The sequence below is a fragment of the Mauremys reevesii genome, linkage group 1 (genome assembly GCF_016161935.1).
Source record: "Mauremys reevesii isolate NIE-2019 linkage group 1, ASM1616193v1, whole genome shotgun sequence".
Taxonomy (NCBI): domain Eukaryota; kingdom Metazoa; phylum Chordata; order Testudines; family Geoemydidae; genus Mauremys; species Mauremys reevesii.
This window is the reverse complement of record NC_052623.1, coordinates 201,516,325-201,534,590: the sequence shown is the minus strand read 5'-3', so window position 1 is coordinate 201,534,590 and position 18,266 is coordinate 201,516,325. Positions and strand designations below refer to the sequence as shown.

At 43.0% G+C, this 18,266-nt stretch overlaps 2 protein-coding genes across 5 annotated transcripts in view; both read left to right on the top strand.

The window, feature by feature from the left end:
- Window positions 1-1,968, top strand: part of ADGRG7 (adhesion G protein-coupled receptor G7) — a 39,837-nt gene extending 37,869 nt beyond the window's left edge. The window contains exon 15 of one of the 2 annotated variants that reach the window (XM_039496865.1): window positions 1,150-1,968. In XM_039496865.1, the coding sequence (XP_039352799.1) occupies window positions 1,150-1,383 (234 nt within the window). In that variant the 3' untranslated portion in view covers window positions 1,384-1,968. The remainder of the gene's footprint in view (window positions 1-1,149) is intronic. The other variant, XM_039496871.1, reaches the window with a different exon arrangement.
- A 3,361-nt stretch (window positions 1,969-5,329) lies between these two features.
- Window positions 5,330-18,266, top strand: part of TFG (trafficking from ER to golgi regulator) — a 37,269-nt gene continuing 24,332 nt past the window's right edge. For all 3 annotated transcript variants that reach the window (XM_039496898.1, XM_039496892.1, XM_039496884.1), the window contains exons 1-4: window positions 5,330-5,428; window positions 9,275-9,403; window positions 10,786-10,994; window positions 18,181-18,264. In XM_039496898.1, the coding sequence (XP_039352832.1) occupies window positions 10,811-10,994; window positions 18,181-18,264 (268 nt within the window). In that variant the 5' untranslated portion in view covers window positions 5,330-5,428; window positions 9,275-9,403; window positions 10,786-10,810. The remainder of the gene's footprint in view (window positions 5,429-9,274; window positions 9,404-10,785; window positions 10,995-18,180; window positions 18,265-18,266) is intronic.

The window sequence follows — 18,266 nt, the reverse complement described above, 5'->3', positions numbered from 1 at the left end:
ACATTGTACAAACACATAACAGTGAGATTATCCTTCCTTGCACTGAAGATCTTACAATCTAAGGCCAGGTCTACACTAGACATTTTTGCTGGTATAGCAATGTTAGCAAGAAATGTGGGGTTTTTACAACATTTCTACACCAGCAAAAAACCTCTATTATGCCAACATAAAAGTGCTTTTGCCAATATAGCTTATTTTGCTCAGGGGAGTACAGTAGTATAAGCTGTATAAGTATAAGCAAAAGTCCTTTTTTGCTGGTATAAGCTGTGTCTATACTAGGAGGGGTTTCCAATACTGCTATACCAGCAAATTTTTTAAATGTAGACTGCACCTAAGTAAAAATGATTGAAAGTAAAGTGAATGAGTTGACATAACCCAGAGGGATGCATCCCGAAGATGTGATATGTTTTTGCAATGGCTTAAAATTTTCAAGTCCTGTCTACCTCCAGTTTTAACTAATGACTGATGCAGACTGTCCTATTTGGTGCCATCCCATATTGTAGTATTGCTAGAAGACTCTCTTTTACCTATAGTATAGGGTCTTGTATAACATATACTTAAGCAGGCCTCACATTCCATCCAGTAGAGGGCAATACTGACAAATACATACAGCATTCTTGTAATACCTTGCAATTCTTGTAATGTATTTCAAGGCATTAATGTTATGGTTAATAATTATAGTGGTTAGGGGACTAGTCTAGGACTTGGGAGATCCAGGTTCAATTCTCTCCTCTACCACAGACTTCTTATTTGACTATGGACAAATCACTTAGTCTCTCTTCCCCATCTGTAAAGTAAGGGTAGGGTGACCAGATAGAAAGTGTGAAAAATCAGGACGGGGGTGGGGGGTAATAGGCGCCAATATAAGAAAAAGCCCTGAATATCAGGACTGTTCCTATAAAATCGGGACATCTCACCCTAAATAAGGGTAATAGCATTTCCCTACCTTAAAGGGATGTTGAGAGGATAAATACACTGAAGATTGTGAAGTGCTTTAAGATCTACCGATGAAAAGTGCTCTGTAAGAAATAGGTATTATCATCATTGCAATTATTCTTCAAGTCACATAAAAAAGACAGTCAATTTTACTCTAAGCTTTAATTTCATTTCATTACTCTGATTAACTCTGAGCTTTCATTTAACCCACAGGGACTTCAGATCTGTATTCTATATACTTTCAGATCACCAATCTTCAAGAAAAAGGTTACTGAGCTGTTTTCCTTTGTCTCACTGCCGGATATACCGATTTACCTGCATTCAAAGTCTTACTATCTTTTAAAATTCCGTTCTAAAAAAAACACATATGAGAACTTCAAACCATCTGAGACCTTTTCAGAGGAAACCTCCTTTTCCAGTAATGATCAGACATCTATGAAGAATTAAAATGTAAAATTGCAGCTTTCTGAGTTTGTTCTAGATAGAGATCATTGGTGTTTTGAATGACATGACCACCACGCCTGGAACAAGCGCTGGGCACAGATCAGAAGACAGTAGGGCAGCTCCCAAAAATGTAAGGCAGGATAACAGCTGTGCAGAGCTTATATGTGACACTTTAATTGTACACAACTAAGAAGTTCTTACAAGGGAAGTTGAAGGTCATTACAATATTGCACAAAATAGAAGGACGTCTGTCTGACTTAGTCATGTCTGTCTGTTCTCCCAGATATATCTATTCCTGGCCTATTTAATATGCTCTGTCCAAAGGTAGTCCTCTTTTCCCTTTCATAAGTAATTCTTGTTTAACTAAAAAACAAAAGCAAAAAAATAAACAGTAGCATTCTCATTAGCTCTGTTTCCATATTCTAAATCGCTATTTGACTGTCTTTTAGAAAAAGATCTTTATTTTAGAGTTGCCTATTGAGCTTCCCAGCTAAAAGCTTTTTAGGATAAACTGCTGCTATAAATGCTATAAAATTATGTCTGACTCCATGTGGTAGAATGAACAAATAAATTAGTGTGATGAAACTATTGCTATTTGTTGTGAGTATTTAATATGGTCAGTTTATAATGGAAGAAACTTAAAATCAAATGAGAAGCAGCAGATGATGTCAAAGAGTCCTGGGGAGAAGTGTCTGGATGTTGAAGTCAAGAATGGGGACAGCATGAACAGCAGATTATCCTTTAGAAAAGAAGCGTTGTCTAGTCTAGTGACCTGAGCAGAGGCTTGGGGGCCAGGAGCTCCAGTGTTCTAATTCTAGCTCTGACACTGAATCACTCTGTGACCTTGAGAAAAACTCAACTGTGCTATAGTCAGTTCCTTATCTGTAAAATGGGGTTGATAATAATATTGACCCTCCAATCCTATACAGTATGTTGGGGGAAGTCTGTGAGAATTAGATAGTTCCTGGATAAAAAGAGAATATCTTTTCCTGATTCAACAGGCCCTGATATAGAACATTGGTATGATTAGCCATTTCTGGTGTTAACAAAAGAATGCTTGCGGTAAAGGTTAAATAAAATTCTGACCTTAAACAATTTGTACATTTCTCTCCCCCCGCCCCCGCCTTCCCTCTTTTGGTTTTTAATGAAACTAAAATGAAACAAACATGATGGCATGGTTTGCAAACTCCAAAGCTGCCTTGTATCGGGTAGCAGTCTTGATCCAATATGACGACCTGAACCTTGGTGGGTAACCTTTGGGGATACACAAAACCATGCCTTGATGGAAGTCTTTAAAAAGACCGGTTTCAGAGTGGTAGCTGTGTTAGTTTATATCAGCAAAAAGAACGAGGAGTATTTGTGGCACCTAACACATTTATTTGGGCTTAAGCTTTCGTGGGCTAAAACCCACTTGATCAGATGCATGCAGTGGAAAATACAGTAGAAAGATATATATATATATTTATATATATTTATATATATAAAGTTTTTTTTCTCCTGCTGATAATAGCCCACCTTAACCCCCACTTTTTCATGTTCTCTGTGTGTGTGTGTGTGTGTATATATATATATATATATATACACACACACACAGAGAACATGAAAAAGTGGGGGTTGCCATACCAACTCTAATGAGACTAATCAATTAAGGTGGGCTATTATCAGCAGGAGAAAAAAAAACTTTCGTAGTAATAATCAGGATGGCCCATTTCAAATAGTTGACAAGAAGGTGTGAGTAACAGTAGGGGAAAATTAGCATGGGGAAATAGTTTTTAGTTTGTGTAATGACAAAAGACCATACACCTGTACACATCCTGTGACAGAAAATTCTGGAATAGATCTCAGTCAATAACAAAGAGAGGGGTCTTTTGGCCTGAAAACCTCTCCAGCCTCCAGAAAACCATAGTCTTGGTGGGAGGGAGAAGGTAGACATCTCCTTTAGATTGGGGATCCTTTAAACAAAAGCAGTTATGTCAGATATGAAACTGGAACCCACTATCACTACTAGGAGGAAGGTGGTGAGGAGCACTTAAACTGCAAGGGAGTTGTCCATGTTGTACTATCATGCATACATTCTATCACACTCCCTGTGGACAAGACACTTTAATTTTCTGTGTATATGTTTCCCCAACTGTAAAAAGAGGTCCTTAATACCTAGTGTTGTAAATCCCTTTGATATCATTGGAAGAAGGGTGCTCTGTACAGCAAATTATTATCATTATTGCAGAAAACATTTGTTTTTACTGAAAGCCATGTAAAGCACACTCATACAGTGATGATTGGTCTTTATGATGAGTGTAATACTACTGCTCAAGCTTTGTTCAAATTTATTTCACTTTTTTGGACAAAAGTGTAGTTATTCTATAGAATGACATCAGATAAGTTTTGCATTGTACATTTGAGATTAGATTATTTAAATATACAAATAATTTCCCTCTCTTTATAGACCTCAAAAATTAACAAAAAACCCCAGAAGAATTGGCATGATTCCTTCTGTTCAAGGTATTGGCTTTGGTATTGATGCATACTGGACACATTGTAGCTAGAGACCTGAAGCGTTGAATGAAGTCTTGCAACAATTTGTATTGAACTTTTTGGACCCACAGTAGCACAATAACCATTTTCAACTCCCCTTGAAAGATGGCGGTGTGTGTGTGTGTGTGTGTGTCAATGTTTTTGAACCCCAAGTTTAATCTTTTTTTAAATCGTTGCTTAGCAGCCTGTGTTTAAGCGCAATAGTTCAACTCTTATCTACACGTGGAACACAGTGATCTTACTAATGGTGCTGAACTTTGATATTCTCTACCATGTGGATGTTAAAGAGGTAAAGTTTCTTGCTGGTAACTAACAGGAAGTGGTGTGTCCATAAAAGCCACCAGTTTTGGGGCAAGGGCTGTATGATCTGACCAAAGGTATGAAAAATGAGGGAGGAAGAGAGTCTGACTAGAAGAGAGCAAGTGTGTATGTGTGTCTGGTGGTGTTGAACAGCAAAAGAGGTGTGACCTATGTTTGATATTGGAAATCTGTATTTTCTAACATTTTTTCAGGGGATGCCATTGGGACTACCAATCCTCTCTTATTAAGTAACATTTAGCAGGGGGTCACAAGGTTATTACCTGGGGGTCACAAGCTGTCAGCCTCCACCCCAAGCCCTGCTTCACCTCCAGCATTTATAATAGTGTTAAATATTTTAAAAAGTGGTTTTAATTCATAAGGGGGGGGTCACACTCAGAGGCTTGATGTGTGAAAGGGGTCACCACTACAAAAGTTTGAGAACCACTGCTCTAGTGCCATGGAGCAGACTCAGACACACACCATGCATGCAAGGTCACACTTGCAGGGTGTGTCCCAAGCCAATCTAGGCATTACTGGGATGTCTGGTATTTCGGGAATGTGGGAGCGGCCACCCTAGCCCCTTCCCAGCCTTGGGCTTGCTGCCTCCTCTGCTGTCCACCCCTCGGCCAGGTCCCAGTACCTCCCTCTCTGCCCCCCAAGCTCTCTCTTTGTGACAGGTTTGTACAGCGCCCAGCACAGAGGCCGCGACTCTCCACATCGCTGTGGCACAATTAACGCCATGGGGCACCTCCCTTGCTACACAATCCCCGCCCCTGGGGCAGCTGGTGCGGCGCACGCGTGGAACCCGGCCTTGCTCGCTCTGCCTAAGGCGGCGGGGGGGGGGGGGGGGGTGTTGTCTTACCAGGCATGCGCACTCCTGCCCTAGCCGTCGCCGTGCCAGCGCATGCGTAAAGCTAAGGCCGGCTCTGCTGTGAACGGGCGCCTTAGATCACTGACTGCGCACGCGCGACCTCCTTCATCTGGCCTGGCCAGGCCTGCTCCGGCGCTTCGCTCCATCAGTGCGCACGCGCCGTTCGGCCGCCATCAGCCTCCGTCGGGGCGAGTGCGCCTGCGCGACGGCCCGGCAGTGGCACCAGCCGAGATCCAGCCCTTCTCCCCTGCCACGTACGATCGGGATCGGGATCGGGACCGGGATCGGGACCGGGCCGGAGCCGGAGCCGCGGGCGCCACCGCACGCGGAGGAGAAGCCGGAGTAAGCGGCGGGGAGCGGGGCCAGCCGGCGCCGCCCGGGCTGAATGGGGGCGGGGGCGCGCGAGGGGACCCGGCTCGGGCCCCTCCCCCATGGGGCGGGGGAGACCCTGTAAAATATCCCCCCGGCCCCCCGGGGACTCGGCCCCTCCCCCGCCTGGAGCCCCGGGCCGGGGGTGTTACTGCCCAGCCCCCCCCGGGCCAGGGGCGCCTCGGGGCCCCTCCCCCCCAGCACAGCCCGAAGTAGCGCTCGGGGGCGAATGGCCTTGGCTGCTGCTGCTGCTGCTCCTGGGATCGGCCCCGCTGGAGGAGGGGAAAGAGGAGCCAGCTCCGGCCCCCCTCCCCGCCCCCAAATCCCTGTGAAGTTCCCCCCCCCCCTCTGGTCAGTTTTACTTCTCCAGAGCCCAGGAGCATCTGTGGGGCTGGCCCCGTTCGTGGGGCGTGTCTACACGGGAGTAGAGCGCGGTGTCCCTGTCTGGCCTGAGTCACCACCTCGCGCTCATTGAGAATCAGACACTCTTAGGCCTGGGCTACACTTAAATATTAGATCGACCCAGCTACCTCACTCAGGGTTGCAAAAAATGTTGCACCCTGCATGACGCAGTTAGGGTCACCCCTAACCTCTGGTGTAGATGCGATGTTGCTCAGAAAGGTGGGTTAACTATAGCACTAGAAAAAAATCCCTCCTGTTGATGTAGGAAGCGTCTATGCTATGGTGCTTTAGTGGCATAGTTGCAGTGCAGTAGCTGTGCCACTGCATTGTAGACATTCCCTTACTCCATAATATGAATGTCCATACATGTAGTTAATAGGAAATAACTAATCTGCTTTAACCTCCCACCCCATCTTATTCCGGTTTAAATTTCACAGACAATGTAGACAATCCCATTTTCATTTTGCTCTTCTGTTGCCATCACTTATCTTTTTACTTCAGTGATAAAAGGAGTGTTTTGTCTCCTAAAGCTTTGTTTAGTAGGGCTTAATGTTTCCCTGCTCCTAGCTCTGCTTCTGCTATATGAACCTGCAGGCAAATCAGAGGATTATGATATCGGTTTGCTATAGAAATGATTGTGAGGTCACAAATTTAGAATGGATTTAATTACCAGATGCATATGGAAGATGGCTATGAGGGAGGGAGAATTCTTAGTCATTAACAAATATGGTAAGAAATTATGGAGAAATACCAATAAATTTTTGGTGAGAAATTACCTTATTCAAATGTGATGATTTTATCTTATTTAGAATGTTTGAATTTTTAAGACAAAGTAGAGATAAGTTATCACTATCAGAAGCATATCAGCATTCCTTCAATTGGGTATCTTTGCTGGAAAGCTGTTTCAAAGTAAATCTGACATTCAGCTACATCATAGACACACAGAAAGAAAATACAGTGTGAATGCTGTACATATCAACAGTAAAACCGCTTGCATCATTTTTTATAACAATTAAACAGATGCAATCGTTAGGATCTTTCTTTTAAATCCTATATAATTACCTCATGCAGGGTGGAGAAGAGTTGGACAACCAACTGCAGTTAGAAGCTTCTTGTTCTCTTTTTGTGTGAGACATATGAAGTAGATTTCCATGAGTAATCTTAGCAAATAAGCTAAAGTGTTTACGTAAACATGTTACCGTAGTTGATTTTCCCTAACAATGTATGCAGTGGTACACTCCATGTATCTGGAGGCCCCTTTTAGCCCTAGGGTTCAAGGCCATAGAGGAGAGTCTTATGGTTGCTAGTAAGGTTAAATAAAGTGTGATTCTCATGCCAGAGTACACTACGTACATACACATGCGCATATATAATTTAAAAAAAAGTTAATTTGAGATCAAATTTGTAATTTTATAGTCTTCATCTCCACTTACGGGTTGTGAACTCGAGCCATTGGTGCTGCTCTGACATAATGAAGGAACGTTTTCAGAGCAGCATGAGGATTAGACAACTGGAGTCCCTACTACAAAGCTGAGTGCAGTGTGTGGAGTGACACTACCCTGGCCCCACCCCCTTTTCTCTATATACAAAGACGACAGCATTGACTGACTAGAGGGGGCTGGGATCTGCAATCCCTCTGTCTCCTTGTGAGTCTAGACCAGGGTGGGCAAACTTTTTGGCCCAAGGGCCACATTGAAGTTGCAAAACTGTATGGAGGGTTGGGTAGGGAAGGCTGTGCCTTCCCCAAACAGCCTGGCCCCCACCCCCTAGCCGCCGCCCCCTCCCACTTCCTGGCCCCTGACTGTCCCCTCAGAACCCCTGACCCATCCAACCCCACCTGCTCCTTGTTCCCCTTACTGCCCCCTCCTGGGACCCCCCGCCTCTAACTGCCCCCAGCACCCCACCCCTATCCAACCCCCCTTCTCCCAGGCCCCTGACTGTCCCAACCCCTATCCACGCCCCTTCCTCCTGACAGGCCTCCCAGGACCCTGTGCCTATCCAACCCACTCCCCCCCCCCCGTTCCCTGTCTCCTGACCCCTCTCCACACCCCCATCCCCTGACAGGCCCCCCAGGACTCTCATACTTATCCAGGCCTCATCCCCTGACCGCCCCTTCCCCAGAACCTCTGCTCTATCTAACCACTCCCTATCCACTGACTGCCCCCCGGGACCTTCCTGCCCCTTATCCAACTCCCCAACCCCTTTACCATGCCGCTCAGAGCAGCATGTCTAGCAGCCATGCCAGCTGGCTGGAGCTAGACACGCTGCTGCGCTGCCGTGCAGGAGCGCGCAGCCCCGCCGCCCATAGCGCTGCCTGCGCGGCGGCATGGCTGCGCAGGAGGGGGGACAGTAGGGGAGGGGCCGGGGGCTAGCCTCCTGGGCCGGGAGCTCAAGGGCCGGGCAGGACGGTCCCGCGGGCTGGATGTGGCACGCGTGCTGTAGTTTGCCCACCTCTGGTCTAGACGGAGACAGCCAGAGAGGTGAGAGTTGGGTCTGCTGACAGTTGTCTTTAACTTCAGTTAGGGGAGTGAACAAAATGTCATTGAATTGGTTCATGTCTCATTACCTTTTCCTTGTCTCTGTAGCAGGAGTCATTTACCTTTCACCTTTCTCTAGCAGCAGCACTATGTAGCTTTCAGTAGCTTCATTCTACCCCTAGAACCGTTGCTTGTTTGTAGAAAGGGAGTTGTAAATCTGTCACTTAGGGAAAGAGCCCATGAGCAGGGCTTCCTGCAGTAACCTACTAAAAGGGAATGAAAGTCTCCTGGTAGTGGGGCAGGAAGGCATTTCTCTCTTGCCCACCTTTCCCTTTGTCCCTTAGCTCTCTTTTCTAAAGAGCAATCTGCCTTTCAGTGGCTGTGGCTCTCTGGCCGTGAATGCCACTATATTTCCTCTTGTCCAGTTTGGTGGTTCTTCCTGCGGAAAAGTGACATTAGCATTTCTCTGCTCCAAAGAATCCCTGTCCTTGTGCTGTCCTGAGGACTTTCACTTAAAAATGTCAGAGCAGCTCCAGCCTCTAATCAGGAAGTTGAGGTCTGGGCTATGATACTGCAAAAGTCAATCTAAAATTTAAACTTAATTTTTTAAAATCTATTTTGGGATGTTGAGAAGATGGAGGTTACTAGAACAGATGTTTAAACAATGAATGTGTATTTTGGGTGATGACCCCTTTTATCATGTCTATTTTGAAAGTGAATATCTAGACTGTTAGCAATTGTCAAGCAAAATTACGAAAGCTAGTAAAATATGTTATGGGTGAAATACAATCTTCACTGTTACTCAGAGTTTAAATATCAAATTGATAAAGTAAATTCTCTCTGTTTCTTCCCTGTAATATGCCAAGTTGGATGATATGAAAAGCATATAGCTGTAGTGAAGACTCACAGTAAGTTAACTCTTCTTGGTTTTCTGATGCAGATTCCATGCCCTATCTATAATCGATCACTGATCAACATAGTTTCTGGCAGTGCATGGCAGGACATCTGAACGCCGGCTGGAAGTGAAGTGGGGAACCTGAAAAACAGTCTAGCAAATCTGTAAGATAAGGTAATAATTACTGTTATAAAAAGATATTGGTGGCAAGGAAGATCTAGAGGTGGTATGAATATGTCATAAAAACAGTTTCATGGTGGTACTTTCCAATAACTTATGACATCTCACAAGCCCTGGAGTGTAAATTCCCCTGTTCAGAAAACATGAACAATGCCATAGCTGTAGTACAAACTTCAGCACATTGCTCAGCGAGTGTCTCTCTCATCTGACCTGAAAGGCACTCTTAGTGCAGTGAAGAGGGCTGTATAATACAGTAGCACACGTTTCAGGCAAAGTCATAATTTTCAAGCTTTATATTTTTATTGAAATTAAAAAAAAAAAATTAACTCAAGTGTTAAAGTCCAGACTTTCATCGGAGTTACAACTTCTGATTTGGAGACTGCTTTTTAATATAGGAATAGTTATAAGCTTCAGAACTGCATAAGAAAGCTCTCTATGTGTATTTAACTTCTCAACAAATCTGGGAATGTAAAAAAGGCTGAAAACAAAACTGAAATTTAAAAATAGCTTAAATGTGTTATTTTTTGCTTATTTAAAAAGAAAACACATTGTGAAAAATGGTTTTGATGTAGTTTTCTCTCTCTATTGGTTGCATCCTAAAACGTGACACAGGCATTAGGGATCAGATGTACTGGTTTTGCAGGAAAGCTTAAGTGTGATCTAGCCACTTATAATGAAACCAGTTTTTAGATGGCTCATTTCCTCTTTTTTGCATGCATCCAGAGTGACACATGTCCCAATTTGATTCTCCTACCAAACTCTTGTTCTGCCAAACCTCCTCCATTGTCCAAAACAAAACACGCATTGTTGTTTTGTATTTTATCTACATTACTTGTAGCTGTGAGATACCATATTTATGGGTTCCATAGAAATAGCTAGAGAGATGATCATACATGCCTTTTTTATTTATCAAGGCAAAGTGCTTTTGCAGTGTTCCTAGTCTCCACAAAATAAGTCTCTCTCAAATACAAACCCTAAATTATTTTACATGTAAATATATCTACTTGAAGGCATACATTATAACATGGGAAAAGCTACATTTTGAAAAAAAATATTTTCCCCCCTTAAGCTTTGTGGGCAGTAAAAAGCCTATATTTCATCTCAGAACTTTAAAATTTGGCTTAAAACACAGAGAAAAGATTGTTTTTAAATATCTCATTTTGTAAATCTCCATTTTGTGCTTGAACAGTTGTGAAATGGCTGAAAAATTAACAATTGAGAGAACATAGTTTTGCATAGAAAGCTGCTCTAGAGCATATTTTCACAACAATGTTTTTGAAATCCAGAAAGTTACAGAACTGTGTATTGTATAGGACTGGTGGTTGTGAAACAAACCATCTTCTAAAAGATGTTGTGTAAATGTTTTTTGTTAACAGGTCTATAGGAGATCTGAAGTCCACCATGAACGGACAGCTGGATTTAAGTGGGAAGCTGATTATTAAAGCTCAGCTGGGGGAGGATATTAGGAGAATTCCTATTCATAATGAGGACATTACCTATGATGAGCTAGTGCTGATGATGCAGAGAGTTTTCAGAGGAAAACTTCTGAGCAATGACGAAGTCACAATAAAGTATAAAGATGAAGGTAGGGTTTTCTTGTCTCTAATCAATACCATTATGTGAGACTGCAAACTGCCATAAAACTCACCTTTTGAAAATTGCTTCTGGATATTCCCATTCTTGGGATATACAAACTATTTATATTATGAGATTATTCCAGTCTATAAAAGCTGTTTCTGTTGAGGCTATACTACGCCTTTCTTAATATACCTGAAAAATTAGAGGGAGGTTACAAAAAGTTTCATGGATCCAACCTCCCGTAGTCTCTTCTTTGCCACAGTAAGGTGTTGACATTGGCATAGTATCTGTGCTCTCTACTCGTCTGACGTTTTTCCTGTCATCAGAGCTGTGGATAATTACAGAGGTAATCAACCTTAATTCAATCCGGTCTTTTGTGTAGGGATCATTTTTGATTTCTTTGTGTCACCTGCCTTTTGTTGGAAGAAAACCTTATGGCCTTTCAAAAAACAGTTCTAACAACTTTGAAAACGGCATCTTCTACCTTTGTCACCATGCAAACACCTTTCTATATTAGAATTCTGGAGCATTAGCTAAACGTGAATTCTCCACAGGGAGAGGGTTCATGTCCTGTAAAACATAAGGAAACCCTCTGGACAGTTCCAGAGGAAAAACTTAGGAGGAATTAATTTCTTCCTAAGTACTTCCTCCTCAGCAGTGATTGAACCATTGAACATGGTGGTTGGACTCCATGGGAAAAGAGGTTACACAATTACAATATATCTAATGAATCCACAAAAGATTGATATAGCCTCAAAAATGAAAGTCTGGCACTTCAGTATTGAAGAAATCTGGTATATTTGAGGGGGGGAGGTGGGAACCAACTGGATAGCACTGTATTTGAGTTCAGGATTGATGGTAAACTTACTTTTAATATTGTGTTTTGAGCTGAACCCCCTACTCGCAGGTACCTTTTGCCAGTGAATTAGTTGTGGAGATGTTTATGTTGCTAAGCTACTCCTCTGAAGATAATTTCAGTTTCCAATAATGTGACAACAGCACCATGCAATATAGCAGTTGTTCTTAATTTAAGCTAGAACCATTTGTGAAGGGTTCTAAATGAAGATGGGGGTATTATAGTCAGGGAAAATACTTTAACATGTAAATTCCATTTTGAAAAGAGGCTTGCTTCAGTTTGTATTTTCCACTATATACACTGTAAATTTGATAATCCCTTTTTGAGATGTTGAACCAATAGGGACAGTAATTGTGCCACCTTGATTTAGTGGGGTGGAGGTCAGAGATCTTTCAGGATTTATACATACTGTCATGGCCACACACTACAAAAAAGAGGGAGGGGGAGACCAGTAAAAGTGGATAATAGTACATGCTGTTTTGCTCATGTGAGAAGACTTTTCTTCTCTCAACAACTACGAAACTCTTCTCCCACGCTCACCAATTAATGAATCATAACAGCCCTTCCCACTTTCTAATTAATAAATACTGTGCTATTGCTCTTAAAGACACCATTTCCTGTTTTAAAATTGATAGAAATTTTTTATAATTTTTCATTTTATTTTTTGTGAATTTAGTGTTTTGTTTTATCCATTTTATCTCTGTGGGTGTGGGAAGGGTTGGGGTCCTGCCACTGGGGGGAAGCGGGATTGCAGAGCAATCCCCCCTGCACTCATTCTGCAGAGGTGACTCCTGTCCCAAGGGGCTGGGCATTACCTTGCACATGGGGTTGCAGCACCACTCAAGTTTGGGCCAGTTGGCCCTCTGCCATGACAGAGAGATAACTGGGCCAAATTTGAGTGTGACCCTGTGTGCTAGGTCGTGAAGTCTGGATTGGGGAGCTGGGCTCAACCCTGCTGCAGCCAACTGTGGGGTGAGTTTTTCATTTTAGTTTATTTTGTGTTTGCAAAATAAACATGGGTTGCTAGTTACTGATAACCCAGAACCGTATGATGTTGCATTCATATGGATCAGTGTGCTAACAAAGCAAGCCCAGGAGGGGATACTAGGGGGGTCAAGCTACAAATGACTGAATCAGACCAGAGAACAAAGTAAGTTACTACTCAAGTATCTGCCCTAATGGAGGGAAAGTAAAATTGTGCTGTACTGGGGGGGGACTTCAGGTTGGGATACTGTTGTATAGTGGCCTCCTTCAGCATGCCCCACATGGCCTGAGATGGTGCCCTGACTCAGTTTCCCTCTCAACCTTTTTAGTTCAGGGCTCTCTGGAGTTGGTGTCAGGATTCAGGTAGGTTTCTTTGACAGGTAATAACTCTGTTAGTTGTGTTTTCAAGGAACCAGGAGTCTACAGCCCTTTTCCTGGGGTAATGTACAATTCAGATCCATGCTGTTAGGATAGTAGGGTATTACCTTCCTCTTGGAGCTGGGTACAACTAAAGCAGCCTCTTCCCCCTTGCTTCAGGAATCAACAGCTCTATCTCAGAGCATGTTTAGGATAAAAACACTTTCACTCCAGGATTGGGTTAGTTAATTAAACAGTTTCTCCTTCCTTTGGCTGGGTTAGAGTTCATTCCTTGGATCAGGAGTTTATCTCTCTCTTCTTGGGGCTAGACTAAAGGACAGTCTCTCTCATCTGGGATCAGGAGTCCTCAGCCCGCCTTCCCTGTTCGTCTCAGTTGGCTGAAAGAGACAGAAGCACTGCTGTACCCTACACTACAGGCCTTCTTGTCCCAGGCCCTTAAAGAGAGCATAGCCTGGGTTTTCCCTGTCTGATAATTCCCTTGGGACTGCTTCCTTTCTCTTGCTCTGTCTTCGGCCGATTCTAGGCCCTTTTTTTGGTTCCATCCTTCCTGAAACAGGGTTCTCTGCCCCCCTTTGTGGTTAAAGGCCAGTGTAGCCTGTTACAGAGGTATATGGTGGAGAGCTCGTGAAGTCAGCAGTAAAACATGAATTTTGAAAAATTATAGATGATTGTCTAACACAAAAAGTATTGCACCCAACATGTCCAAAATAGAGTTGCCTCCTCATGATAGATAATGGGAAGTTGGTGGGTACATAGGGACCAGTGATCATGACCTGATCATATTCAATATTGGCAGAGGACAGTCTCAATTCGTAACAGATCAACTTGGTACTTCAAAAAGGCTAATCTCCCAAAGATGAGGAAAATTATGAGAGAAATTGACTGGGAGGAAAAATTTAGATAGAAAAATGTGAATGAAAACTGGGTGGTTTTTAAACAAGAGTTTATTAGATGGCCAAAATTCCAGTTTCACAAGAAAGAGTACAACTTTGGCAAAAAGCCTGTCTAGATTCAGTAGTGACATTAAGGCAGAAATTTGGAAATAGAGATCAGTATAAATTAGAATTTATGAAGTGGAGAAAATTAATAAGGGAAGCTAAAGACATTAGGAGACAGGCCATGGTTGGCAGGACTAAGGACAATAGGGAGGTGTTTAAGTATACAAGGAACAAAAGAAATTCTAGCTATTGTATAGGTCCATTACCAGATAGAGAGGGTAAAATTGCTTGCAGAAAAGGCAGAAGTATTGATAAATATTTTTGTACTGAATTTGGAAAGAAACAGGATGATATATTCATATGAATAAGAATGACATACTTTCCAGTCCAATAGTAACTTAGGAGGATGTTAGATAATATCTACTAGTGATAAACATTTTTAAATCAGTAAGCCTGGATGATATGTACCCATGAGAGTAGTAAGAGTTCATCTCTGGCCTGCTGATAATTTTTAATAAATCTTGTAATACTGCGGAAATTGAAGAAGACTGGAAGAATGCTAATGTTATACCAGAATTAAAAAAGGGCAAGCAGGATGACCCAGGTAATTATAGGGTGGTTAGCCTGAGCTCAGCGTTGGGCAAAATAATAGAAAACCTGATCTGGGATTCAGCTGATAAAGAACTAAAGGATATGATTAACGCTAGTCTGCATGGTTTTATGGAATATAAATCTGGTCAAAGAAACCTGAGTTTATTCTTTGAGATTACCTTTATCAGTGAAACATATAACTGTCACACAACAGTGTGATTAAAATTTTACTATATAATATCAATAAAGCACATGTCAAATAGATCAAAAAGTAATTGTCAATGGGGAAATATCATTGAATTGGGTTGCTTCTAGTGGAGACCTGTTGGGATTGGTGGTAGGCATGACTCAGCATTTTTTCATAATGATGTGGGAGTAAATGTGAAATCATTGCTGATAAAATTTGCATTTTAAACAAAGATTGGAGTGATAAATAATGATGAAAGGGCAGTCATACAGAGTAATCTGGATTGCAGGCTAAACTATCCCATTCAAACAATGCTTTTTATTGCAACCAAGTGCAAAGTTATACATCTAGGAACAAGGAATGCAGGCCATACCTACAGAATGGGGTATTGTATTCTGGAAAGCAGTGACTGAAAAAGATTTAGGATTCATAGAGGACAAGCAACTGAACATGAGCTCCCAGTGTTTGGCGAAAAGGGCTAATGCAATCCTTGGATGAATGAACAGGAGAGGTAATGACTAGGCATAGGGAGGTGATTTTACCTCTCTGTAGCATTGGTGAGACAGGTACTGGAATGCTACCTACCGTTCTGCTTTCCACATTTTAAAAAATATGTTGAAGGATGTTGGAAAAGTGGAGATGATACAGAAATGGGCCATTCAGGGATTGTAGAAAGTGCCTTATAGTGAGGGACTCGGAGCTGTCTGTTTAGTTTATTAAAACGGCAGATGACTCTTTGACTACAGCAGTGGTCCCCAACACGGGGGGAAAAAGCTACTGATGTGATTGTCTTGGGGCAGGTTATAATCACTAAGGGCTTAATCTGAGGTCTTGTGTCCTCACATCCTTTGGATGTTAGTAAAAGTTGAAAGCACTCAGCATTTCATAAAGATTTCCTAAAAGTTTGAGATCTGCTCAGGATTATCCTTGTAGTTGTGAAGGCAAATGAAGAGGTACAAACTCCCAACATCTGTCTTTAACAGGAGACACGTTCAGATCCTCCATGTTGAAATAAATGAGTCGGAGCTAAGGCGTTACACCAAACTTCTGGGTTTAGAGATGTCAGAAATGTTGTTCTAAGTCAGGGGTTCTCAAAATTTATTGCACTGTAACCCCCCCTGCCCCGGACAACAAAAATTACTACATGACCCTAAAGGGGCAGGGGCGGGGCTAATGCCTGAGCCCCATCATCTTGGGCAGGGGGCCCCAAGCCCCACTGCCCAGGAGGTGTGGGGCAAAGCCTGAGCCCCAGCAAGTCTAATGCCAGCCTTGGTGATCCTGTAAAAACAGGTTTGCGACCCACTTTAGTGTCCTGACCCACATTTTGAGAACCGCTGTTCTAAGTGCATTGACCCATTCAAGTCTTCCCATTACTTTCGTTGTGGAGATGCCTAGAATGTTAACCAGGCATTTCCTCAGGTAGCTTTTTGAAAGTCGCTGTAGTGCCTTCTGTTAATGGTGCTGCTCTGAGTTGATCAGCTTCACACTCTGATGCTCAGAGAATGCAGTTTCTTGGATTATTTACACCTATCTAATTCTGGCCTCTTGACCCATTTTCTTCACTTATGACATTTTGTTTTTGCAATTAAACAGAATTGGGTTTGGTTTACACAGTCCCTGGTTATTGAGATTAAGGATTTTCTGCCCCAGAAAACAATCATGATAGACCTCTGAAGTTCTTGAGCACTGTTCTGAGCAATCTGAAATTGAATGAATCACTAGCTCAATGAGTATGCTTAACTAACAATGTTAAAGTGCTTCCACGGCAGCACTTTAACGTAGCTGTGTGGTCGTGGCATCAGCGACTATAAAAAACCCACCTCCATGAGGGGAGTAGCTACCAGCACTGGTGCACTGTGTACACTGCCACTTTACACTGCTGAAACGTGCAGTGCTCAGGGGTGTGCTTTTTCACACCCCTGAGCGAGAAAGTTGCAGCGCTGTAAAGTGGCAGTGTAGACAAGGCGTAATTCATCCACTCTCTGCGATTGTATATGGAATTTAAAATCCTTCCAAAAGTACAGTGTCTGAGTTCCACCTAAAAGAATTATTCTGCCAATTTCTCTTCCTTTTCCTTCATGCATATCTCGTTATGTGTTTAGTCTAAAACTCCTTTATTTACGGAATAAACCAGAGGTGGGAAAACTATGGCCTGTGGGCCACATCCGGCTCGTGGGACCATCCTGCCTGGCCCTTAAGTTCCCGTCCAGGGAGTAGCCCCCGGCCCCTTCCTCACAGCCTCAGCTTGCTGTGCTGCCAGCGCTCTGGGTGGCGGGGCTGTAAGCTCCTGCCAGGCAGTGTGGAGGTATGGCTGGCTCCGGCCGGGCGTCATAGCTGCCAGTCCTGGTGCTCTGAGTGGCATGGTAAGGGGCCGGGGAGCAGGGGGGTTGGATAAGGGGCAGAAGGTCCCGAGGGGGGGGCAGTCAGGGGACAGGGAGCAGGGGGCGGTTGGATGGGGTGGAGGTTTCGGGGGACAGTCAGGGGACAAGGAACGGGGGGGGGTTGGATAGGAGGTGAGGTCCCAGGGGGGTTGCTGGGGTGTGTGTGTGTCCCTGGAGGGGGTGGTCAAGGGGACAAGGAGCAGTGCGGGTTTGGATGGATCGGAGGTTCTGAGGGGCGCAGTCGGGTTGGGAAGTGGGATAGGGGACTGTTTGGGGAGGCACAGCCTTCCCTACCTGGCCCTCTATACAGTTTCAGAACTGCGATGTGGCCCTCAGGCCAAAAAGTTTGCCCACCCCTGGAATAAAGAAAGCACATTTGAATATCCTTCTAGAGTGGATTGTTCCACAAACAAGTTGTCACTGTCAAGCATATTAAAATTAGAGTGGCTAAAAAAAAGTACCACCAAACTTACCTTAATGATTTCTTAAATGCTTTCTGATTAATATCTCTCAGTCTCATAATTTGGGTGGAAGGAATATTTTTCCTAATCTGATTTAAATTGCAAATTATAAATTACCTTTGGTCATGTCATTAAGACTTAAGAAAGGATGGGGTTATTTTAAAAAAAAAAGTGTTCTTAACTCTGTGCATTTTAAGCTTTTATATTAGCCCATAGTTGTATTTGTCATGTACTATGTTTGTAATGTAATATGTAACCATTTTTTTCAAGTTGCTTTAAAACCACATTTAACAAGTTATGATTACAGTTTCTAGAAAGCAAACATCTTACTTTAAACGGTCATTTGAATTATAGATGGGCATTGGGCCTTTTTGTGTTACTGTTCAATATTAACTATTTTTTAAAAATTCTTTACAGATGGAGATCTTATAACAATTTTTGATAGCTCAGACCTTTCCTTTGCAATTCAGTGCAGTAGGATACTTAAACTGACATTGTTTGGT